Source organism: Aquila chrysaetos, chromosome 2, assembly GCF_900496995.4.
Source record: "Aquila chrysaetos chrysaetos chromosome 2, bAquChr1.4, whole genome shotgun sequence".
NCBI classification, from domain to species: Eukaryota; Metazoa; Chordata; class Aves; order Accipitriformes; family Accipitridae; genus Aquila; species Aquila chrysaetos.
The window spans coordinates 64,499,213-64,525,124 of NC_044005.1; the positions used below are offsets into that span (position 1 = coordinate 64,499,213).

The 25,912-nt window shown below is 36.9% G+C and overlaps 1 protein-coding gene across 7 annotated transcripts in view; it reads right to left on the reverse strand.

Annotated features, from left to right (window-relative positions):
- The window catches only part of GRIK2 (glutamate ionotropic receptor kainate type subunit 2), a 480,740-nt gene that overhangs the window by 308,805 nt on the left and 146,023 nt on the right, over window positions 1-25,912 (reverse strand). Inside the window, exon 1 of one of the 7 annotated variants that reach the window (XM_030042634.2) lies at window positions 10,328-10,426. The exons of the other annotated variants lie outside the window; for them this stretch is intronic. Coding sequence (XP_029898494.1) covers window positions 10,328-10,418 — 91 coding nt within the window. The 5' untranslated portion in view covers window positions 10,419-10,426. Of the gene's footprint in view, window positions 1-10,327; window positions 10,427-25,912 lie in introns of those variants that run through there. 7 annotated transcript variants of the gene reach the window in all.

Genomic DNA, 25,912 nt, shown 5'->3' on the forward strand with positions numbered 1-25,912 from the left:
TTGTAAAGAGGAATTTTGGGGAGACGCAAAGCAAGATTCAGTTGCCTGAAAACAGGCATCTACTGCCCTTTCAGCCTGCCTGTGACTCTATTAGGGGGCAACCCGTAGAGGCTGGCAGATATTGCAAAGGACAAGAAGCTCAACATGACCTGACAATGTGTGCTTGCAGCCCAGAAAGCCAACCATATCCTGGGCTGCATCAAAAGAAGCATGACCAGCAGGTCGAGGAAGGTGATTCTCCCCCTCTACTCCACTCTCATGAGACCCCACCTGCAGTACTGCATTCAGCTCTAGGGCCCCCAACATAAGAAGGATATGGACCTGTTGGAGCAAGTCCAGAGGAGGGCCATGAAGATGATCAGAGGGCTGGAACACCTCTCCTATGAAGACAGGCTGAGACTTGAGGTTGTTTAGCCTGGAGAAGAGAAGGCTCCGGGGAGACCTTATAGCAGCCTTCCAGCACCTAAAGGGCACCTACAGGAAAGCTGGAGAGGGGCTTTCTACAAGAGCATGTAGCGATGGGACAAGGGGTAGTGGCTTTAAACTGAAAGGTGGTAGATTTAGATTAGATATAGGGAAGAAACTCTTCACTATGAGGGTGGTGAGGCACTGGAACAGGTTGCCCAGAGAGGTTGTGGATGCCCCATCCCTGGCAGTGTTCAAGGCCAGGTTGGATGGGGCTTTGAGCAACCTGGTCTAGTGGAAGGTGTCCCTGCCCATGGCAGGGGGGTTGGAACCAGATGATCTTTGAGGTCCCTTCTAACCCAAAACATTCTATGATTCTATGATACTTGACAATGACTGCTCAAATAACTAACAAAAACCAAGTTACATAGAAGTAATCACCTTCTGATACAGCTAAACAGAATTTACTCCCTGAAGTAGAAATTCATTTTCCTTAGGCCAGTATATACTCATTGATAAGAATAAAATTAGAGTTATTTATATAAATAACAATTTTCTGGTCTTTTGGAGGTGTGTTGAAAAGATCTGTAAAGCTAGATCTTGCCCACTAAAAATTGTACAGGTGATACAGAATACACTTACATGTACAAAACTCATTCTACTACAAGACTGTTGAAGTTAGTGTGATAGTTCCACTATAGTAAAAAAAGAAAGGCACATGCAGAGACTGATTCAAAATACACTGAAAGGCTCTTGGCACATGTCTTTTTTCTTCCTGTTCATTGTAGAGTTTAGACAAAATGAATCAAAGCTTGTCCTTCGAGCCTCTTTCCAACTGGTTCTCCTTTGTGTGTATGTATCTACATGTGACTATGGGAGATGCACGCACATGAGCTGGTAACAATATAAAGGTCCTACAGCAAAAGCGTTCTGACACAGTACACTTGTATATTCATAATTAATTTCATATTTACACTCCAGTGTATTTATTTCTTATTCTTTACCAGTTGCCCTTTGTTACCACGTTGCTATTTAACAGATACATAAATATTTATTCTGATATTACAGAATACTGTTTTATTTGTTATTGTGGTTTAATTATTTACTGTTAACTGCATTTTGAAACAGACAGCTGTCATAAAACATCTTCTGTTTTGTATGAGGGTCCTTACTTATAGCTGTTTGCCCCCAATAATCAAAAAATGAAAGATTCCGTGTAGTGATTTTCCCATGAATACTATGTTGTAAAATGTGCTCACAAATTATAGCTTTCCATACCCAGCAAGTAGCAAGGATTTCTTTAGAACTGACACAGGTAGCGGCATATCACTTTACAGAAAAAAAAAGCAGGATTAAGTTGTCATACATATAAAGATATCATGTAAATTAGATTTAAATATCATTGTCTTAAATTATTAGCGTATCATTGTTAGTGACCACTTTTGAGGAGAACAGGTTTTCTAGCCTTTCATATTGATTCATGTAAATCACTAGCTTCAGTGTCTTTATAATTCAATTCAAATCTGTAATGAGTCAAACCTGTGGAAAGGCCTGTTCAGAACGAACAGTGACAGCTTAGTTGAAATGCTGCTCGTGCCATGGAAACAATGAAGTGTGACACTTTGTCTTTTACATCTAGCAACAGGTTTACTGGGAAAGAAAGTAAGAGTCATTTATTCTGTTTTTCAGAAAGGTGGCAATATGGATAGGAGAATTAAACATTTACTTTGGGGGGAGTGCAAACTATTTCTTTGCTTTTTTCACAGGTGTATTAAGCTATTTTATAAATTTATTTGGTACCTTGAATATTCATTTATTTTTAGCTTTTCCTGAATTGAAGTCAATACATATCCCCCTCTGAAAAGCTTCCGTGACATTTAAGATACTTCTTCAAAAACGTTTTTCCTTCAGTTGAAGCCTAATCTCCAAAATGGGTCTTTCACTTTGCCTGTGTTGAGGTATTTACCCATGAATAAAAGAAACTAGAAGCGTGTGTAGAAAAGGCAACTGTTTCAAAATCTTCCATGACTTGAGGTTTTTTGTCACATAAATTAACCTAAGTAAATCATTGTGAATTAGTAAAAATATTTTAAAATCTGGCTTAATACTAACATGAAATTACACACACCTTTTGCCCATGCTACTTTGTTAATAAAATATCCTTAGACCAAAAATTTATGCATCCACTTTCCAGATAGATTTTAATCTCTGACTCAGATTTCCCCAAGCCCTATTAATATATTTTTTAATTTCGTGCTGTTTTCTACAACATAATGTAGAGCTATGAATGTTCAGATTTCTCATTAATAAGGGATAATTTTAAGGATTAGCTGTAATCTTGCATTCTGAATTTTTAGATTAAAAGGCTATTTTCAAAATTTGCAAGGGCTTAAAGTCAAATTCTGTCTTCCCTCAGCTCCATGATATAACCTTTCATTAGACATGGAGCAATATATGTACATCTCTGCTCTACTCAGGTCTGCCTGCAGGTCTGTTCTTTCAAACCAGCAGGCTAATGAAGTGCAATAATTTAAGACATGTGGAAAGCAGTATTGGTCATGCTAGAGAGCAGGTATGCAGGCAGTGTACTGCAAAAATAATGCAGAAATGTATAACCAAACCACTGATCCAAAATAAACAAGGATTATGGATGTATCAGGTAGTCACCCAAGCCTGAAATAAGAGCCCTGCTGCAATCCTCATTTCTGCAAGCTCTTTCTGGATCCCTCAGAAACAACATAACTGGATAGTTTTAAATTTATGAATCTTCAGAAGCAACAAAAGATTTAAATAAATGTGTTTTATTTGAACTCAGTTCTCCATTCTTAATGGTTCAGCTCAAAGATCTTATGCTCCAGGCTAGAAATTTGCTTGTTGATTGTGCCTTGTATGGCTTTAGGAAATGACAGGCAACTGTAATCAGAAAGGGCTCTAAGCAGCAGGAGAGTTTCACATGTGCTATCCCTTATACATGCTATTGTAGGTAATCAATGCTGCTAGAATTAGAGAATCCTTCAAATAAAATACCTGTTACAGTCTTGCTCAGCTATTCAATTACATATACCAAAACCACAAGGAGTGATTCAGACTTCAGGTGGTGTTTTATTGTGTACTTATTTTTGTAAAATACAGATTTGACATCAGTAAGATTTGCTAATTTGAGAAAATTATGCAATTTTTTTTTAAAAGTTGTTTTGTTTTTTAAATTATATTTCAGACTATTACATTTCCACTTTTGCTCAAGGTTTTATAGTTAGTTATTTTAAATCTCTCTTTAACAAAAAAGCAAAAAAATAAAAGTTTCAGACTGAAACTTCAAAATATTACTTTTTCATGTCATCTTAAACTTAGTACATTGATAGTCTTAGATTAAGCTGTTCTTTCCCACTGTTCAATGCTGCCAATGAAAGCTGGGAAACCCACAGATGTTTTTCAGTTTTTTCTAACTGGAAAGCAAAGCACTCAAAAGTTTGGAAGTGTAACAACTGAACACGCTTGTTCAGTCATGTACTGGGTTTGGCTGGTATGGAGTTCATTTTCTTCAGAGCAGCCCATAGGGTGCTGTGGTTTAGGTTTGTGGCTGTTGATAACACACCAATGTTTTGGCTACTGCTGAACAGTGTTTCCACAGCATCAAGGCCGCCTTTGTTTCTCACTCTGCCACCGCAGCAAGCAGGTGGCATTGGGCAGGAGGTTGGGAGGGGACACAGCCAGAACAGCTGACCTGAATTGACCAAAAGTGGCATTCCGTATCTCCTAACAGCATGCTCAGCAATGAAACTAGGGATGCAGTTTTTCCAAAGTAGCCATTGCTCAGGGATTGGCTGGGTATCGGTCTACCGGTGGTAAGCAATTGTTTTTTAATCACTTGTTCCTTACTTTTTTTCCTCCACTTACTCGAACTGCCTTTATCTCAACCCATGAGTTATTTTTCCTTACTTTTGCCCTTCCAATTCTCTCCTCTGTCCCTCTGGGGGTGTGGGGTCAATCCACCAAAATTCACAACTCTTCTCCATCATACTGGTGACTGTCTCTGAAGGGCTCTGTTTGGACATGCATGTATTTGTCCTTATATTTAGCCACATGGGGTTTGATTGCAGTGCCGTGCTTTAAGGTGATAGTTGCACATTACAAATGCTTTTCTCGGTTACAAGTGTATAGCATCTAGAACTGCTATATTTGATTGATTCACAGATGAGAATATGCTGTACATTCCCTATAGCTTTGTGTTATTTCCTAAATAATCTCCTGTATTTAAACTATGGGATTTTACATTAATATTATTATTGAGAAATAAATTGTCCTAATAAATACAGTGAATTGAAAAATTAAAGTGTTTGATAGTCTGAATACTGATAAAACAAATAAATTGAAGGTCTGTTTTACCTGGCAAAAAAGTATCTCTAAGTATCACTAGCAATGATCTTTCCTCCCTCATTTCTAACTTAGTGGTTCCATGGCATTCCATTTGCTGTCTTTTAGCAGCTTATTAACTTCTCTGTTCCCCATACATTGACATTCCTTGCTTCAGTACATTACTAATATTCATCAGTATCTTTGTCAGCGTATCTGAAAAATTGTTTTAAGAATTGTTCATTTGGTCCTAAAGCCTGGAAGATATTTGCTCAATCTTTTTGGAAGTGACCAGTTTCCTTGGGGAGCATTGATGAATTATTTTACAGTTCTGAAACCCCAAATGACTGAAAAATTTAGAAATTTAGAAGGAAAAAGAAGACAGACCCAGAGTTAGTAAAAATTTGTATCAACTTTTCTTACTTCACTACTATAATTGTGTTTGCAGGAGAATATAAGAAATTCTGCACAGTCAGAGGCCAAATCAATTTCTGTTCAGCCAAACCTATGATTTTAATCAAAAGAAAGATGAGATGTGAAAAAGAGACTTTCTGGAAACCATTGTTGCAGCAATATGATCTGAGCATTACTTTCACCTTCATTCAGTAACTGTTACACATCACAGTTGCCTCAATCCTTCTGCGACTCCTACTTTGCCCTCTGCAGTCAGATCTCCTGATCGTAGAGGAACACTATATTCCATTCCAGAAACATTGCTTGCTCACAGCATCAAGGTATAGATACAGCTTGTTACCAGGAGTTGTGCCAGACACAAGCTTAGAGCAGAATGAATTAATGCCCACCACATGTGTACTACTAAACAAGTGCATTTGACAAAGCATTTCACAAATCTGCATTTAAAAATTAATTCAATTTGTCTGGGACATGAACACTCTTGCCAGCAGAAGGGCCATTAACAAAGGGCAGTAAAAGGCAAACATAATACCTGTTCTGAGAATCACTGTTGGGTTCAACTCCATTAATTACTCGAGAGTGAGGGTAAAAGCACATTAATTACATTAACACGGGACCTGAACTGGAAGGTTCTGCAACCACTACTGAAAGCAGAAATAACATGCAATCAACAAAACAGATTCCATTAAACAAAGAAGCGTGTGTAAGCTGGAGTGAAAGTAAGGCAAGGAATTATTATCAGATACTTCAGTTAAATCAGTAAAAGAACAACAACAAAAAATTATGCTAAAACCTAGGTGTGATGTTTCACAAATCTGCAATGCTATATGTCAGAGTTGAAGCATCACATAAAAGCCCATAGGGGTTACCACTGTAGAAAGAATCTACCTGAAGCAGTGTGCAAAACTAAATGCTTAAGAGGAGAGCAGAGGGTAGGGAGGAGAAAATTAAGCCCAGAAAGACTTGATGAAGAGTATCAAAACAGCCAACAGCTAGGAAAGTCAAGAAGATCTGCAAAACTCATGATTCTGCAAATATAGTGTGGTATTTTCAAAAACGCTGAGCACATTCTTTTCTCTCAAACGCAGGGGATTTGCCTCTCAACTATGGATGAGGAAACTACTATGATGGTTTGTTTGTTTAAAAAAACCTCTCTCGTAATAGCCAATGGAATGGTGTGAAAAGGCCAAATACCTGAGCTCAGTCACAAACAGAAGGGATTTCCTTCACACACATACATAGAACCTCATTCCTCTATGCTTCATTCCACTGTTGCACTTCCAAATTATAGCCCCCTATTTCTCACGTCTATGAAATTAAGATGCTTGCAGCTTTTTATTAAACCGATCCAAACATTTACTGCTGAAGGACAATTAATACTTGCCAAATGAATCTCTGCTAGCTGCTTGCCCCTGTTGGTATCTGCTTAGCTCCCTCACTGCATTAAATCCCTGCCCCTCTGTCCCAAAACTCCCACCTCAAAACATCCACTCCATTTCATCTGCATCCCAAGCTTTCTCACTCTCTGCTCTGGACTTACAGAATCTAGCAATGCATTCCCTAGAGCCAGAGGTGATAGTTGCAAGCTGTCCCGCAGCTGCAGAGCCAATCCTCATCAGAGGATGGCTGGGAGTAACCAACATCTCTACTCGAGGTCATGTATATGTTTGGCAACCTGCCTATCATGTATGAAGGTAAGAACAGTACAGCAAGGCCATGCAGGCTGTTCAACAATACCATTCACAATATCATGGCATTTAGGAATAATTTATCATAAGCAGAAATGAACACTAATATCAAGTTGGCAAGCAAGGTTTCTCAGCCTTTAGGAGCCCAGCCCAGGCCAAGACAGAGTCACTAATAAGATGAAGGGAGAAAAACTGGAATAGACAATTCAAGGGACTAGATATCTTTGCAACTCAAAACAGCCTGAGTCAATAACATCTATACAAACAGAGATATACCTTGGCATTCCCAGTGACTTTCTTGGAAACCTCTTTCATATATTTACTTCATTACTCTAAGCTCCTAAAACATGCATCAAGCATCGAAGAATAAGTTACTACTGGGAAGAGGAAGATACATACTCTAACAGCAGACTACAGTCCAAAAAAGCAAAGATTTACCCCCTCTCCCCAGATTTGCTTATATTTTCCAGAAAAGATGACAAATACTTGTTTCAGCTAAAAATAAATTAGCTTTTAGAAATGCTACAGAAGTTCAGATCTCACATTTGCAGAGGAGTCAGCATCTCCTGCTCTCACTGACTTTCTCCTGTATGGTATGATAGTCATTACCTTGGAGGTTCTCAGGTTTTTTACTTGTTTTCTTAACAATCAGATCCATATTTTATTATATCTTAAAAGAAGAATCCCAGAGTATAATTCTATATTGACTTGGGCTAAAAGCTTTTAATTAAAAAAAAGGAAAAAAAATTAACAAATCTTGGCATTTTACTGTCTTAAAAAGCAATTAGAAATCAACTTTGCTATTTTCATTCTGTGGCTGCTTTGAATTTATTTACAGTGATAATCTATGTTTACCAACATTCCCTCTCTGCTTATCCCAGTTTAACCCCTATAAGATCTCACCTTCTTTGAAAGGTACAGAAATTTCCTCACACAAAACAGATGCTTCTATAAATGCAGACCTGTGGCTCCATAACTAGGCTTACAAAATACCTTCCAATCAATGTTTGGACTGAAGGGAGGCAGTCGAGAAATTAATAAGGAGATAATAGGTAGGAAAATTGCCATATATGAATGCTCCCTCTATCAAATTTTCAAGCCCCAAACCAAATTTAAGCCCAAACCCAGGTTTCATGTCCCAAAGCAAAAAAATAAAATAGCCTAACTAGCTGAATTTGCATTGATTATAAAAATAAATAAAAAATAGCACTGATATTGGCTCTTTACAAAGATAGCAAGCAATTGATAGTATGGTAGAAATTACTGTGGTAAAATTAGTTTGAATGATATGTTACCAAACTACAGGGTAGATAAATGCCAAAAGAGACTATATGAGAGGTCACATACTCTATGAAGTTTTTAAATACTTTTGTTGTGTACAGAACCACCGACATTTAGTCCTCTAGTTGCTTAACTGATTAAGATGTTATATTTTCGTCACTTCCGTGTTAACAAATTAAATTGATGAATAGCTTGCATATTCCACATCTTTCCAGTTTTCTCAGCTATTCCAATGTTATTCTCATTATGTTTTATTCTAGATTTGTTTTCAGTATCCATGAGATGAACGTTCAAGCAGTTAAGTTCCACTAAAGTGCCAAAGTATTTCTTCTATATACATATATTACAGTATTTGTTTTAAGAATCTTATTTGGATCAAGGGAAAATTTACCAAGAGAAAAAGATGTGAATTTCTTCATAACACTATCAGTTCGTCACAAAGTGCAGCATATCTTCCTCCTCTAGGAAGATAAATTGGTTAATGCCTTTGCAAACAACGGCTGTATGCCATAAAAAAAAGTGTATTCCAGTTTCATAACCCAACAAGAGACTCCCTCAATAGTTCATTACTTCCTTTATATTCTGGACATTTTTTACACAATGGTTATTGTTAATAATTTCTTTTTTCAATTCATTTACATAGCATTTAGGAATGAGAATGTGGTTTGGTGAGGGAAAATTTACAGTACAGCGCAAGCTATTTATGCAAGATGACTGTGACGATCTCTTACCGCTTTGGCCCATTACCACTTTATTAATAATGCATCTTTAGCATGTTTCTTATTGAATATTAGCAGCTGTGATATATTAAAAACAGCATCCTAAGGCCAGTGTCTGATGCTTTTTAATAAATGGTAAGCATATTTCTCTGAATGTATCATAACAGAATCCTCAGTATATAGCATTATTTAATTCCTCATTATAGCAGCTGTTTGACATTCTAGACTCAGACAGCATAGAATCATAGAATGGTTTGGGTTAGAAGGGGCCTTTAAAGGTCGTCTAGTCCAACCCCCCTGCAATAAGCAGGGATATCTTCAACTAGACCACGTTGCTCAAAGCCCCGTCCAACCTGACCTTGAACGTTTCCATGGAGGGGGCATCTGCCACCTCTCTGGGCAACCTGTGCCAGTGTTTCACCACCCTGAGGATGTTTCAGCTGCAGAAGTTAGAAGCTGGGTCTAAACACATTGCTATACAAATATTGTCAGTGTTAGAGCCCCAGTATCAAAGAACAAGGGAACTAATTACTTAATTAATGGGTTCTTTTTTTTCTTTTTATACATTTGGGAAAACTGGAGTGCTACTGAGCCAGCTCAATACAAACGTAAGTTGTGAACTACAGCGGGGAATGTCTCCCTGGACAGGATATTTTTGTTGTTGTTGAAGTCTACATGGTCATTAAATATAGTAGTTTTCAAGTACTACAGGAAAATACACGGCCTCAACCTAATCACAACTCCTACTACAGTTCAACAAGGTTAAGAAAAATGAAGGAAAGCAGATAGTCCTATTTGATTTAAACCTAATTGAAAAAGTTGATGCAAGAGCTTTCTTCTCAGTATAGTAGCTAATGGAAACAATAACTTTCTAACGGCTGCAGAGAAGCATTGAATTTCCATTATTTTCTCTTTCCGATCAGTGATACCAAACAGCTTCTGCCCCAGGAAGCTTCCCTTCCTAAGGATGCTGTTTTCTTTCTCAGCTAAATGACAAGTCTTCCCTGGGAAAAGTAACCATCAGTGCAAGAGCTAAGTCTGGTCTGTACACAGTCTCTTTCACCGTAGTCTTGTTGGGCCCTGTACAGTGGTAGGCAGGAGCTCTTAGATCAGAAAAGTTTTCCTGCCGAGATCCACAGCTCTCATGACCTCCCAACTTGCAGATTGTTTTCCTTTTTAATGTTTTATACTTGCTAAGCACTGTCCTCTCCCAAAGGGCTGAAAGGACTTGTGATGCTGCAGAGTCTCCCAGTGCCTTCTGTCTTCACATGTGGGACAGAATGTCATGTTGCCACCTCCTGTAGTCCATAGCTCTGAAGAGTTAGAAGGTGTTCCTGAATCAAAATGCTTCTTATAAATAAATATAAAAATAACTGAAAAATAAACATGAATGGTTCTTACTTGGCTCTCAATGTTTAAATGAATAATGCAGTTAAATAATATTTTAATCGTTAAAGGCAAGCTCACCATTCTTTAAGCAAAATAATAGTACAGCAAGTCTCTCCACTAATGCTTTTGTTACAGCTGGGATGATCCTAATACAAAGGATCAGTGTCATTCAGTTGTATGTTACAGGTTCTAGGAAAGAAGAAAGAAAAAAAAAAAATCTGAGGACACTGTAACTTCCTACAAGCCTCTTTAACTGCTAGAGTACATAAGCTGACAGACAATAGTGACAAAAGCATCACTCAGCTAGGGTTTCAGATAACAATCATATAAAAAGCTATCCTGTGTCAGATTAAAGAGCTGTCTGGTCAAATATACTGTCCCCACAAATGGCCAGTCATGATCATCCAGGAAGAAAGTATGCAAGGGGATGAATGTAGTGATAAATTTATCTTTCTTACAGGATTTAGTAAGTCCTTGACATGAACCAGAGGTTCAGTTCGCTGAACAAGAGGTTTTTCTTTGGGCAAATCCATGGAATAAAGACCCATTAGATGAGTCACTGTTCGAAATACACATGAACTTCTAGTACCTACAATGTTTTGTGGCAGGAATTTCTACTGAACCTGCTGCCTGTTAGAGTCATTTGAAGTTTCATGGTTCTTGTACTGGAAGAAAGGGTGAACAGTCATTCTATATTCACCTTTACATTCACCTTCTCCACACTACTCATTATTTTACAGTCCTCTGTTATAAGCCCATTCAGCTGTCTCTTTTTTGTAGGTTAAGAGAAGTGTCCTACTGAATTATTTCTAACATAGAAGCCATTGAGTGTCTTTGATCATTGTTTTCTGAAGCTTTTCAGAACTAATATACTTCAACTAGGTATTAAAACTATCAAAACTCTGTCTTTTAACTATAGAACTATAAAGACAGTTCAATCAGTCTGAGAAATGCATGAAACAGAAAAAAATAGGGTCACGCATTAAACTTCTACAAAGGCATAAAGATAAATACGCAGGTACCCATGGAGCGTTGTCTATTTCTTACCCTGCCTGTACATGTTCCAAACACCACCTTAAAGGTGCATTTACAGTACCATCAGTGCTCTTGCCATTTTAACCCCTTTCACCTTTTCATTTTTCCTGTAATGAATAGAAATATTTTTCTGCCGCTGCTGCTAAACCCACCATTCCAATACCTACCAGTCTCAGGGCATCAAAAGGCCATATCTGGCTTCGAGCCCCTCATACGTTCTAAGAAAACAAGTACTGGAAAATTTAATAATAGATGTTAACAACAATAATAGAAGATTTGCTAGCTGAACCTAATGCATAAAAATTCCACATATTTGTGTTCTGAAGAACAACCAGATTGCTAAAATGGTTGTTCACCAGTTACCTCCCACTCTAAGCTGAGAGAATCCCAGATGCCACAGACGCCAATTACCTGGCTGTATAGTTTTAGGGCCTGCACCCTGTGATCTCTCTATTAGTTAATTTTCCTTACTGACTGCTAATCCCAACTCCTGTTACCAGATTTTTTTTTTAATTTTATTTTTTTTTTAAAATAGTGACAGCAGATGATTCCTTTTCCAGGAATAACACAAACCCATTTTATCTCTGAAAACCTACAGATTCCTCTTTCAAAGGAGAAAGAGAAAATAAATGTTACAAAGCATCTCACTGCACCTTTGTGCAGTCGTGGTCATCAACAATAAAGTACTGTTTTATTACTAATTAAACATTTCCATCTTTAGTATTTTCCTCTACTTAAATTGCTTTTACAATCCCAGCACTGCAGACTCAAGGCACTGTACTTTTGAACAGTTTTTGTCATATTTCCCTGTCACCTAGGGAGGGGGGGAGTATTTATACACCCAAGCAGAAACCATGGTTCAAGAAAAGAAATGGCTGCTTATAAAAACCTCTGCAGAAACAATCCTCTTGCTATGTCAGCCATGCATGTAGGCTTGCTTTTTATTGATCTGGAAGTATTTATATAGGTCATTTTCCTATGCAATTTATCCAGTGGCCTCAGACTCAGCAGTGTGTATTGAGAAAGGAAGACATAAAATTATAAGACTTGTAGCCTTATTCTTTATGTAAGACTTGGAGACTGACTTTCAGGCACTTGCTCTGCATCTATAACTAGAAGCAGTCACTACTTTTTGCAAGCCCTAATATATAGTGGAACTTACGCAGTATTTAATTGTTAATAAACAATACGGCCCTGAAGAAAATACACAAAACTAATTGCAAGAAAAAATGGTCCTGAAAGCTTTATTTTTAATTGTATTTGCATTATGCCCACCTTTCGGGATGAACAGAGGGAAAAAAAAAATCTGCTTGTGGTTTTTCCTCTTCCTCTTTCAGAGGATCATAGCCCCTAAACAGCCCAGAGCAGCCCCTAAACAGCCTAGAACAGTATACAATCTCCTCAGTATGTACTGAGATAGAATCACAATGTCTGCTACAAATTTGTTTCATTGACCTTTGGGTAGGAGAGGGTGGGCATCCGCACAAAGGGAAGGTGTAGGTGGTCGAATGTGGCTTAAAATTAACAACAGCATCTGAGAGAGATACAGCTGGCAATCACCATCTCTCATTTTGCATTGTTGCAAACATGTTCATTTTAATAAAAACAGTATCCTAGATAAATAAGATGACCTCCATTCCTAAGAGAACACTAAACATAGAAAAAAAAAAGTGATATATAAAAGAGACATTTCAACATACGAAACCCAGAACACACACTACTCTGTACATGCAGGGTGCAAGGTATCTATACATGGTGTTGGAGCATTGGTTTAGCATTGGGTCAAACATAAGTTTTACATTAAGATTAAAAAAAAGAATCTTATTCTAAATGTTAACATCCAAATAATTTGTTCTAAATTTAGCAAAATGTTACTAGAATAATTGAATCATTTCTTGAAATCATACTGGTATAGTACTGATACTGAGATACTAAATAAAGTTTACTCAACAATGACTCACACACTTTGAGTTAAGCAGATGGTTAAGTGTCTTGCTGAATCACCAACACTAGTTCTTAGGCATATCTTGAAAAGCCTCTATAGAATTCCTATAAGTGTTATCATCCCTTAAATCGTAGCCCAGGATCTTATGGACTTACCTGTCTAGAACCTACTAACAGTTGAATTGTTATAGAAATATATAAACAAACATAAACTTCACCTAACAGATAGTTTACCTACAAGAATGATGTTTTCATTTTGCATCTCATTAATGTAAGAGTGAAAATGGATTTCCAGCTTTAAAGATACTGTGCAGTAACTATTGAATACACACGGCTTACACTGCTCAGGAAGTCACTTGAACTTAAATGAAACATTTTTCTTCTATAGCCTGAAGCATTGAATTAAAAAAAAAAAAAAAAAAAAAAAAAAGTGCTGTGTCAGTCGTCTTGATCTTTAGACAAATAAAAAAAAAATCTGAAAACCCATAGAATACTGTCTAGTTTTTTCTGACCCATAGAATATCTTCAAACACTTAAGTTCTTGTAATAATATTAAGATCCATGTACAGAGTAACAGAAAATACTTGTATCTATTAGCATTTAAACTACAGTTGTTGAATATAGATTTAAACTTTAGGGAATACTCTAGTATTATTTATTTATACAGCTGAAAAACCCCAGTGAAATGATAATTATGCCAAAGGTTACACATAGTCAAGATCAGTTAAACGTCCCTTAAATTTCATTTTATTGCTCAAGTATTTTTCACGTCTTTAGGATTTCCTGCATAAAATGACTGAAGTCTTTATTATGAATTCATGAGTTGCTTTGCAGACTTTAATAGCTGGCTCACAGTGATCTGTATGAAGAGTTTAATACTTTTTTTTTTCCTGCCCTGGAAAAGGAAAGTGTTTTGCATGAGACAGAAGAAAGCCCAGCTATCCCAGAAATGGTATTGCTTATATAAATGCATAACAGCTACAACCAACACAAATAGAGACAAATAAGATGTGCCCCTATCTAGATTTAGGCATGATACCAAGATTAAAATTCTTCACACATTTTCTGATCTGTTTAAATTCTCCTTCAAAACATAACTTGAATTGTCACTGTCAGCAAGAATTTGACTAGTCCTCTGGCAGAGTCGCAAAGGTGAATAATGCTAGATCCTGATTTAGCAGAAAGTCAAAATTTCCATCAACAACACTGGGCTCTGTACAAAACAGCCATTTTCTACAACAATAAATAGTTTTGGGGGGGAGGTTGTCTGACCACTGAAGATCTAATTGCCTGGGATGCAGGTTCCAAGTCCTGTTTGGTGCAAGAGGGTTCAGGTCCATATTTCTTGCCTTGTGTGAGAACACTATATCCTGGAAGATGATCTAGGGTAGGAATACCCATGAGCAGTGTCGTCCTCACTGGGACACAGCTTATATAAAAGAATGGAATAAACATGGCCAAGGAGGAATAGGAGAAAGCACAGATTTCTCAACCTATTCATAGCTCATTCAGCTGAGAACAATGAAGGGAATCTAACTACTGGTGCCTGTTCCCAGAAGAGCTCATGCAAACTTGCCTCACTTTCTAATAAAATGGCTTTGTACTGAATCTTAGGAGAGTTTCAGACTGTTGAATCTGATCTGATCTAAGCCCCTCAAGCCCATCTGTTAGAGGTGGCCAAATTCAAAAAACACCTCTGCGAAAGCTGATTTTCATAGTTCTTTCATGGTTGTTGCTTAACATGACACCTTTTGTGAATATTAACTGTAGCACTTAATACTTCTGATTATTGTCCATCGGATAAGGAAAAGTTACATAATCCTTGATACTGGCCTATGAACTAGGTGCTTAAACCTATCTTAGTGTCAGGTCTCCTTTCCCTTTCCTCTTTCCTTTTCCTCACCTTTGTCCTGCATAACCCAAACATCTATCCAGAAGAGCAATGGAGATGTGCATTCATGAATCTGAAAACACTAACTTTGTTTGCTCCTGTCTGCCACTACACTAATGAGAGTCAAGCCTATGATCATGGCAACAACCCAGCCATGGCTTGTAAATCACGCCTGGTGAGCTGTGTGAGCAAGCCCAGCGTGAACAAAATATTGAGTCAGCACTAGCTTGGGGAAGTTGCCAGCCGTTATGCATTATTTCACAATAGAGGTCTCCACAGATGTCCCATGACCAAACCCTTGTGATTCCAGTTTTCAGTATAAAATGAAGCTCCTGATGAGCTCTGAGAAAAGAAAAGAGCTTGAGCATGAGTGGGTTGTTGCAGAGGTCCTGGAGGTATAAGCACCAGATAATGGGAGAGACTCCCAAGGGTATAAACAAAAACCACAAGTGCTTAGTTCCCAGACACTAAGGAGTGCAACTGTGAGCGTTGGTAAAAGTGATTTAGAGTTTAAGAAAAGAAGACAAAGAACATGTAGCCAATGTATGGAAAACATCTTATGTATCATAAATACACAGAGCTGATAAATAAAAAAGATAGTGCCAATATGAACAGAAAAAAAATATTAGCAGGGATTGCCACAGCATTTTCTTCTCCTCTTAAAGATGGTGTACCATATCAACAGTACTTCTTAAAACAGTGAATTTGTTAAAGAAAGAGTGCTGGTTTTTGATTTACCTTGTACCCCAGAGTGACTGGAGTCTCAATCACATAGTACAGAATGAGTTAAGTAAATTAGAATTCAGAAGTGCTGTGAGTCTGTTTTCTGTTACAACCTTCCCACACAACAAGGTGATTGATACTGCAGTACTGATTCTAAGTCAGCTTGGGTGCAAAAGAGTTCTCTCCACCCCCTCAAACCCCAGGTCAAAGTGTTGTATAGAACAGATTTTTCTACACTTAGTATTTTTACTAAAGCTGAATCCACACAAGTCCACTAGACATCCTTTACTCCAAAGACAAAACATCAGAAGTTATTTTCAATTTAGTAAAGTCAGGAAGAAAAAATACAACTTTTTTTTTTTAACAAGTATGAAAAGTCACATATAAAATGTGTAATCATTTTATGTGCCTGGTTGTAATCATCCCTACATATGGAAAACCCTAGGCTTAACCACCTACATGTTTGGTGGCTTAGCTAAAGCTGACATTCAGACGAGTTAAAACACAAAACAACAACCTGACTATGCAGAAAACATAGCAAAAAGATGAACAGGATACCCAAATTCATCTTATTCATTGCAGATTTAAGGATGTAATCTATGTGCTTTCTATTAGATTTTGTAGTGCAAAGCAGCAGGAACCAATTTCAGCTGCCCTAGTTAACTTACCAACTTAAGACAATGTTCAGGATCACACAGAAAATCTATGGCAAAGTGGAAAACTGAAGTGGGAAAGCAGTGCCATTAGCCGCTGCCCCCATGATTGCATCAATGCAGTGCTGTGATGAAGCAGCAAGGAGACCCAACAGCATGCCAAAGCCTCTGGATTGGATTATAGTGTACTTTTCACAAAGCCAGTTTCTCACAGCTGATTAAGTAATCCCACAGTTTTTGTTTGCTTGATCATCTGTGAAAAGAGGAGGTTTCAAGACAATACAAGAATGTTATGGTTCTGATAGGGCAGCTGTAAATCTCTGCTGCTAGTCTGGCCAAGTATAAGCCACTTTTCCTCAAACCATATTCTTATGTTTGCCTGCAGCAGCCCCAAAACACAAGTCTGCCAGTGAAGTAAGTCACTTTAAAGACTGTGGAAGATGTATTCATTAAGAAAATGTCAACCAACCTTTGCCTGTTAGCATATATAGTTATGCATCTGCAGGTGTCAAACATAGTACCATGCCCCCAACTTGTAAACTCCAAAGACATTAAATCAGCATAGACATGCCAGTATGTTTTACAGATGCTGAAGCTTCTTAAAACCAGAAAACAGTTAGGAAAAACTACTGTTTCTTGGCTAGAAAGCTAAAAAAAATCCCCAAACTCAGGGAGCTCAGATCTAGTGCTTTGGTTCATACTCAGCAATAGTTTTCCCTGTACACAATTACTACTCAAAAAAATCCTAAGGTATTTTCAGAAGTGAGAAACTACCCTGCTGGGTGAAGGGGAAATATTGCTCAAATACTTCTCTATCTTTTTTTTTTTAGTTAAGATTAATGAACAAAAGAAATGCCAAACCCCATGAAAAGAAGTACCAATTTATTAAAAATTAAAGTGTAATTACTTCATATTTTGCATTGCAGTGCTGAAATAAACGTATTTTTGTTTAGGTAGCACTAGTCTTAATGGCAAAACATGTCAATTAAGGTAATGTTTGTTTCTTATTCTGTACAGCATATACTGTGTAAACAGTGAAAAAACCCTTTTGTCTCCCTGGCAACAAGCAATTCATCTACATATATAGTAGGAAATAAGTAACCGCCAATGAGATCATCGAGATGTGTGAAGATTTTACTCTACATGAAGTGATGAGAGAGAATCAATATTTTATCAGTATATTTACACTACAATTGTATTGAGTGTCTGCACCTAGATTCTGGTAGCAGTGGGGCTGCAGGGGTGGCCTCTGTGAGGAGGGGGGAAAAAAAAAAAAAAACCCCAGACCTGAGAGAAACAACCCTGTGAACACCAAGGTGAGAGCAGAAGGAGGGGAGGGATGTGCTCCAGGTGCCAGAGCAGAGATTGCCCTGCAGCCCACAGAAGACCATGGTGGAGCACGTACCCACACTGCAACGCACAGAGGACCACATACCAAAGCTGGTGGGTATTCCCTGAAATAACTGCAGCCTGTGGAGGACCCGCACAGGAGCAGTTTGTGAAGGACTATCCCATGGGAAGGACCCACACTGGAGCAAGGGAGAAGTGTGAGGAGGAAGGAACAGCAGAGAGAAACTGCTATGGACTGGCCACAACTCCCATTCCTTGTCCCCCAATGCAAAGAGTTTAAGGTTTTTTTCATTGCTTTTTCTAGATCTGGGTTCAACACAGAACAAAGATTAGTTTCTACAAAGAATCCATTTTCCACGTTTATAAATTTAAAGCAAAGTTCATCTATTTGACAATAATAAACTGAATAATTAGTCTGCCTGGGAAAGAATCTCAAATGCAGATGTTGCTTGCATCTTGTATTTGTAAACTGCACACCCAGTTGGTCAGTGGAAGAATTTATGTGTGTGGAACATGTGATTGAAAAGCTATTAATCAACCAAGATGACATACTGTCACCTTTAATCACAGTAAGTAACCTCTTAATGGTTAATTGTAATCTTAATTGTTGATGATTAGTCCCAACACAGCTGAAGATACAATTTAACATGGAGAAGGATAGCAGCATATGATCCATAATGTGTTAAAGAAACAAAAAACCCACTGTCTGGCAAAACATACCTAATCAAAGCTATGAAGAACCATAACCAAGAAGGTAGAGAGATAACTACATAAGAATAAGGGAATTGTCTGAGATCGTTGGTAATGTTAATGATCAATCCTGAACAGATTGTATCAGGGTGACAGTTTAAAATCAGTTCCCTAGTCCCCCTTCTGTCTCAGCAGGATTTGAAGTAAAACTTTCAAAGAAAATGCTTGATTTACAAGTTTATCTATAGATGTAGATCTTAAAACATTATATAAATAAACTCCTTGATAATTGCCTGCCAGCTTGATAAAAAACTGCCTAGGGTTTCAGTGTTCCTGGTCACCCAAAGCTACTTTGTGATCCTACTAGCTGGTTTCTTTTTCAGCAAAAATAATCACATATGAGCAAGAACAGGATTATGCCTACAACTTGACATGAATTTTCATCTTCATGCAACACAAGCAGGAAGCACTATGCCTCTAATTTGAGAAGTCCTGCATTGGTACAATGCTGATATAGTCTGGGTTTAAGACTATTTAATGAATGTTGCTCATTTCTACTCAAGATTCATAGATATCAAGAGTAAACACATCATCTATGGAATTTTCTTCCTTCACTTTTAACATAGACTTTAGTGTTGTATTTTGTTACTTCAATGCAATTTTTATTTCACCATGCTGCAGCATTAACTATTTTCTCTCAGCAAAATCTACATCATTTCTTTAACAGAGAAAATGCAGGTTATTACACTACAAGAGTGAAAGCATTTCAGATTCAGTCATGAGCAATATGTTAATGATGTAATACAGAGCTCAGCAAAATAATGTCAACATTATCTGCAATCTGCACAGCAAAAATGAAATGTCAGCCAATTCCACCAAATGGCAAATGGTTTTACTGTTCAAGGAGCTGGTTTATAAATCTGTTAGTTCAGACAAGATGACATAAAATAGGAAATCAGAGACTTGGGAGGGGGAGGAAAGAAAAGAGAATCAATAGAGCTACTACTTTAACACTTCCTGTATGGTAAATTGTAGGATTTTGTAGGTGCTATTTTTTCAGCAGTAAATTTGATCAAACTAATGAGTACAAAAGTGGAAGAATCAATACATTTTAAATGTTTAGAGAAAATTATTCTAAGAAAAACACTTGTTTAGTCTTTGCATAAATGCAGCCTATTTATATGCAAAATAAGCCCTGCAAGCATTTTTCAGGTCATGAGCCTTTTCCATAAAATCCGTCTTTTACATTTAATAGCAATAGGAATTATAACCTGGACAGGCTTATGTCTTGTCCAGTCTACTTAGTGTAGGAATTGCATAGGATTTGCCTCCTATAGCACAACAGTGAATATGATGGAGTTGTTTAGATAGAAAGCAACATTTACATATACAAGTGAATTCTCTCTAACAGATATTGCCCTAAAAAATGACACAGGCAATCACCTGGTATAGTGACTCTCACCAGTTACTGCAGCATCAGTCACGTTAGTTGCACTTTTTACTAGGAAGTATGGACAATTTCCTTCAAAATCCCTAATGCAGTTCAAAAACATCAGATATTCAAGCTAGGTCACTGAGCCTCTTTTGACAGTTTAGGTAAGAGGGCAGAAACCATCAGCTGTTACAGAAAACAGAATAGATGTCATTAGATAACATTCTTAATATTAATTTGAAGTAATGCACATTGGTTAGCTAAGCTGGCAAACATAGTTCAGGCTATAAATTCCAATAAGCAGCAGAACTATTTTTCACTGCACTATATACATTCTGTGACTGATGCAGTTCTGAAAACCTCACCTAATAACACCAAAGTTAATGAAATGTTTGGGTGTTTGTTTTTTGGTTGGTTGGGTTTTTTTTTTTTAAAGGAATTGAGCCATTTTGCGAAACTGACAGAAACGACTTTCTTAAAACGTCCAGTAGCATTTTCCTTATTCAGCCAAGTCTCTTACTTAAAGCAAACAAAACCAGTTTCTAGTGTTGGAAATTTGTTATTTTAGAGTGTTTTGTTTTAGTGTTATTGCCTCCTGAGAGAATGAATAAGCACAAACTCTACATGTTATGACCTTGCCGGTTTACCTCTCGGCAAAACTGAAGTGACTTGTCTTTGCAGTCTTTTCACAGTGCTGTTGGATGGCTCACGCGTTTTTCTATCTGAAGGTGGAAAAAGTGTCCCTATTCAGCAGCTGAAATACGGTCTCAGTCAGAAGAGTATCTTCTTTAAAATTGACTTATGGTCAAAATACAGCATTTATAAAAACAAGCGAAAGATTGCCAAAAAATAAAATGGGGAGGTGGGGTGGTGGTGAACCCTTACCCTACAGCACAACTGTCCTAGTATAGCTGCAGGTAAACCACTACCTTCCTTAACACATTTTCTGCCACTCAGTTGCTATACTAGCTGCTATGAATTAACTCATTTAGAACAGCTGAGAAACTGTCTCCACTTTCTCCAGTGAGAAGTTGTCCATCTTCCACCAGACATTCCTTCAAAAGGAGGAAGAATCTGGATCACATTATGCCTCACTTGCCCAAGCCTAAAGTGGAGATTACCAGAAATTCTAATGTCTGCTAAATCTTCAGGCACTTGCTTTTCGAGGATAAACCTTTTTTTTAAACCCCTGAGTACTTCTTGAGCTTGCCAGCCTGCCTCACACCTCTGGACTGTAAGGTTTTGTGCAAAACATTACATAAAGGACACAAGCAGCCATTCTCAAAGAACAGCTTAAACCATTTGCCAAAGGAGGTGGATCAGTACTTGAATTTTTAACCACTAGCTTAATGTTGTGTAAGAGACATAGACTTCAGTCTCTTCCATCAGTGAAGACTGAAACTTCCATTTCCCTAATGTCAGCAGAGTCTCTTTATTACTGAGGGACAGGCTTTATTAAAATGAGGTCCCTGGTACTTAGGTGCAGGAAATAGTCAAGTATTTTAGTTACCATCACTGCTGTTCTTCTGCCTCTTTCTGTGATATAAATAATGGTTGCCTGTCCACATATACTACATCTTCTACACCATACACTTGTTATAAAACTCTCCCTGGGCATTGCAGCTTATGTATCTATTTCAGAACTGTGAATTCTTGTTATCAGGAGGTATCTGAAAATTAAGCACTATAATGTTCAGTACTGTGATGTTTCAATACTTTTATACTTAAGTCCTTTTATAGATCTATCCCTGAATCCATTACTAGATACAACACAGAGCTCTGAATTCACAGGGTGAAAACTTAGGAAAGGAAAAATCTGACCAAAATCCCCCATTTCCCCAAGAATCCCAAAATACTCAGTGCAGAAGAAAACCACAGAAAAACCACAACAGATGTGAAGAAACTGAGGTGCTGTTGAAAGTTAGAAGACAAGTACAGCGCTCATTGGCTGTTCAGAAAGCAATGATTAAGCATCGATTTTAAAGTGAGCAGGGGCTCTGCTTAGTGCTAATGTATTTCCCAAGATCACCATCCAGACCTTCACAGTCATTGAGTAAATAGCAGCAGATGTTGAGCTGTAAGACCACATCATTCAGCTAAGATTAGATATTTAATAAAAATAGACATGCTTGACAGAATCTTGCCCTTAGTTTACTAAAGCTATACTGAAAGGGTAGGTGGAAGCTGTTCTCAGAATCACACTGTACGTTGTCTCTTCAAACCTAAAAAAACAATGTTCCCTTGTGTGACTGCTACTGCAACTAGTATGTGTCAGATAGACTTCACGCCTCATTTCAAGTAGAAATTTTATCCAATAATGCTACAAAATTTGCCAGATAGAGTAAGTCCCTGAGAGCCACCTTCTGTTAGTGTTTGTATAGACATTATTTAAAAAGTTGTAGGAAAGAGTAAATATTTTTAAAGGGTGGTCAAATAACCTTTGCTTATAAATCAGTTTGCTCTTATCATACCTTTTTTATTATTTCCTTGCATGTAGTAATTGTAAAAACATTGTTACCCTTTTCTTGGCTTTTTGTGAATTGTGAGTCTGCAGCCAAATGAAGTGTGGAAGTGGAGTCACTATAGTTTGTCTGCAACTGGCATGTGGACATGGAATAACATGAAGTACATTTATTGGTCCCATTGGCAAAAAAAAAAAAAAAACAACAAAAAACCCTGTTTCATCTGACATCAGTAAAACTGTATTACTCTTTTGATTCATATTCTGACATCTTTAATGCAGGAAATATCTTTCAGAATGTAAAATTCTGAAGAATTTTACAAAGGGGCCGCAAGTCCAGCTTGGGTCAATACAGCTTAACAGTGCAAATAAGCATGCTTAACTACACAGAAAAATTAATTAAAAAGTAAATCAGGAAAAAATAGGACAGAATAAATGTATTTCTCTGTGTGTCCTCAAGAAATTTAAATTAGAGGTACAGACCAGTTCCTCGGGGATTCCATTTTAAAGCGTTCCATAGTCACCAGCCCTAAGAAAATGCAAAATCCATGACCTTAGTGTGCACTTCGATTCAGGAGCATATGCAGTACTGGTAGATGGGCAAAACAAAACTGCACAGATGCCAGAATAACAAATGAACATGTGAAATGGAGACAAACAAACGTTGTTGCCTTTTATAGCTCCAACTAAACAGAGGAACCAAGCAATTTTTCATAATGAATAGGCTTCCTAGAGAGAAAGAGGCATACAAGGGGAATTAGGATAAAATATTTGTAAAAAATCCTAAACTTAAAATATAAGATTTCACTGCGCTTCTGAAACTTAAAGTTCAAGTGATACCTAAAGTACAACAGACTGAACTTAGCTGATAAATATTGACCAACACATATCTACTTATTGAAGCCATCTAGAACTTTGTGTCTTTAACCCCTTAACTAAGAAATGCAAAATAAAAATTGGCAACATGAATAAGCTTACCCTCTGAGTTCAGAGATTCAGAGATTCATTCAAAATTGAAATTCATATTAGATGAGTAGTCTGTATCATAGCTTGTCTAGACAAAGTAAATAACAATCATCTGCATAAAAAAGCATGTTCCGAAGCACTGATCCGTGCAAAGATAGCTCCTAGAAAGCTCCTACTTTCCACTCCAGATTCTGTAGTCTATCCAATGGCTGCTTAGTACTGAATATATAAACAGTCTTTAAAGAAGAACTGGAATTCAGATGGATGCTTTATCCAGTGTGAAATATCTCAATTGTTTAAAATTATGTCATTCAAGAATGAAACTACTTAAGAAAATAAAAAGGAGCGAAAACCCTCCCCCTTTGCTTCCCCTTAAACAAATCAAGTGGCTATATGTCTACAATTTGGCTGCTGTCTGGGATTTCTGAGAATTTGGCTCCTCAGAAAAGAGGAGCACAAACACGCAGCCTATTACCAAGCTGCTAAATAAAATATTTAGTACAAACTACTAAATAGAAATGTCATTATGACAAAAACTCTCTTCTCATTTCAGTACATTTGGTGTGATGACCATTCCTATAATTTTCATATTCTACTGACAACAGAGGAACTTAAACCCCAACCAGCCTTCAGCACCAAAAGTAAACTCACCTTGAGCTCTTGAGCCCTTACAGAATATAGCTATATGCCAGAAATGAAATTACCTAATCTGCTCCATCATTTAGCAGCACTTAAAGGTCAACATAACAGTAAAATAGATAATTCCTGAGTGAATATATAAACTGATACTTATTCCAGCATTATACTGTACATATACAGATGCTAGCTCGCATCTGGAAACAATGCAGATTTTTCAGCAGAATGCCACAGTTACACTGCTATATTGTTTTCAGCCTTAAATAGCTCAAACGCCACAGCAAAACTCATCTGGATTGGTTTAGAATTGGCCAAATCGGGCATCTCTGCATCCAAAATTATTTTATGCCCTAAATAAACTTGAATCATCCTAAATTCTCCCCTTTATGTCCTTAAGGTTTCCTTGGAAAAGATTTTGATATATCAAGTTAAGTAGGAAAATTATGACTTTATTCAGATACATCAGAAAGTTCAAACTCAACTCAATTGTCCTAAAAGAAGGAATCCCTAAACCATTAATCACTCCCTTCAAAGGATGTAAAATTAGATCACAGGCAAAGGAAAAAATCTAGCATGATATGATTCACATCCAAAACCATCTGAGTTTTTTTTTAATATTAATTCCATTACATCTCCACTGTATGTTTTTGTCACAGTGTAAGACTAGATAGGAGTTATTTAAATAACTAATTAATCAGATTCACCACTTGCACCACTATTTGAACAGCATTTACTTTGCTAAATTATTCTCTTAGAATATTTAGTGACTGTCAGATTTTCCAAACAATGAAAGATAAATCTATCAGCCAACAAATCCCCATAAAGCAATTAGAGAAGCAATTAATGAATGTTTGATCTTAGCGAACAAAACAATTGCCTTCGTGGCGTGTAAGAAAGGGACTTTTTTTTAAACGTTCTTCAGTATCATCCAAAAACCAGGCAAAATTGTTTTTTGTGACTGTACCTCATCTGCGAGGTATGTCTAGGATTGCTGAAGTTATTCTTATATTCATTGAATGGAATTATTGCATTATTGTCAAATATTTAAACTTTTTAATCACATAAGTAGTTCAAGAGGCTTCTCAACAATTTTTGTAGCTTAAGTAAAAAATGTACTCGTTTTGACAGAAGTACTATTGTACCCTTTTATAATAAGCACAACTGCCTTATAAACCTATAGCTACAGCTATTTAAACTGAACTTCTTTTTCTTAATGTTATTTGGTGATATTTATTCTTTTAACTCCAAACTGTATTTCAATATTAAATAGGTCATTTACAATCTAATTTTTCAAGGGACTTTAAACTAGTTCGTTTTTATAAGTGTGTGCAAATTATGATTTTCCTATGAAACTACCTAATTTTCCAGATGAAATGGGAAGTAGAATATCTAAATATCTTTCTTACTAGTAATTTTATAGATATTAAACATTTGATCAATATACTTTTTCTGTTTCATATCAGTAATTGTTTTCACTACTTTAAGAAGGTGATTAATAAGCTTTTCTACTTGAAAAGTAGAAAAAAAGAGAACGATAAGTAGAACCAGGAGATTGATACACAGAGCACAAGAAAATCTCAACAAAAATTTTCATTGAGAAGAACACATACATCTTTGATCCTCTCAAAAATTCCAGTTATGGTTGATATTTTGTTCTGTTTTCCATAAAGTACAATATTTTCTGTCAGAGAAACCTCAAAGTATTTGTAAGATGGTAACAACAACTGATATTTTCCAAAAGAACTTGGGATACCACTTGGCTCTTTCTATGACCTTGTTCTCAAAATGTATAGTACTTTCATTCTAGAATCAGGTCAGTCTTTGAAAATTGAGATATATAAAATAACTAGTCACTTTTCAACACTTCAAGTGTCATTTTAAA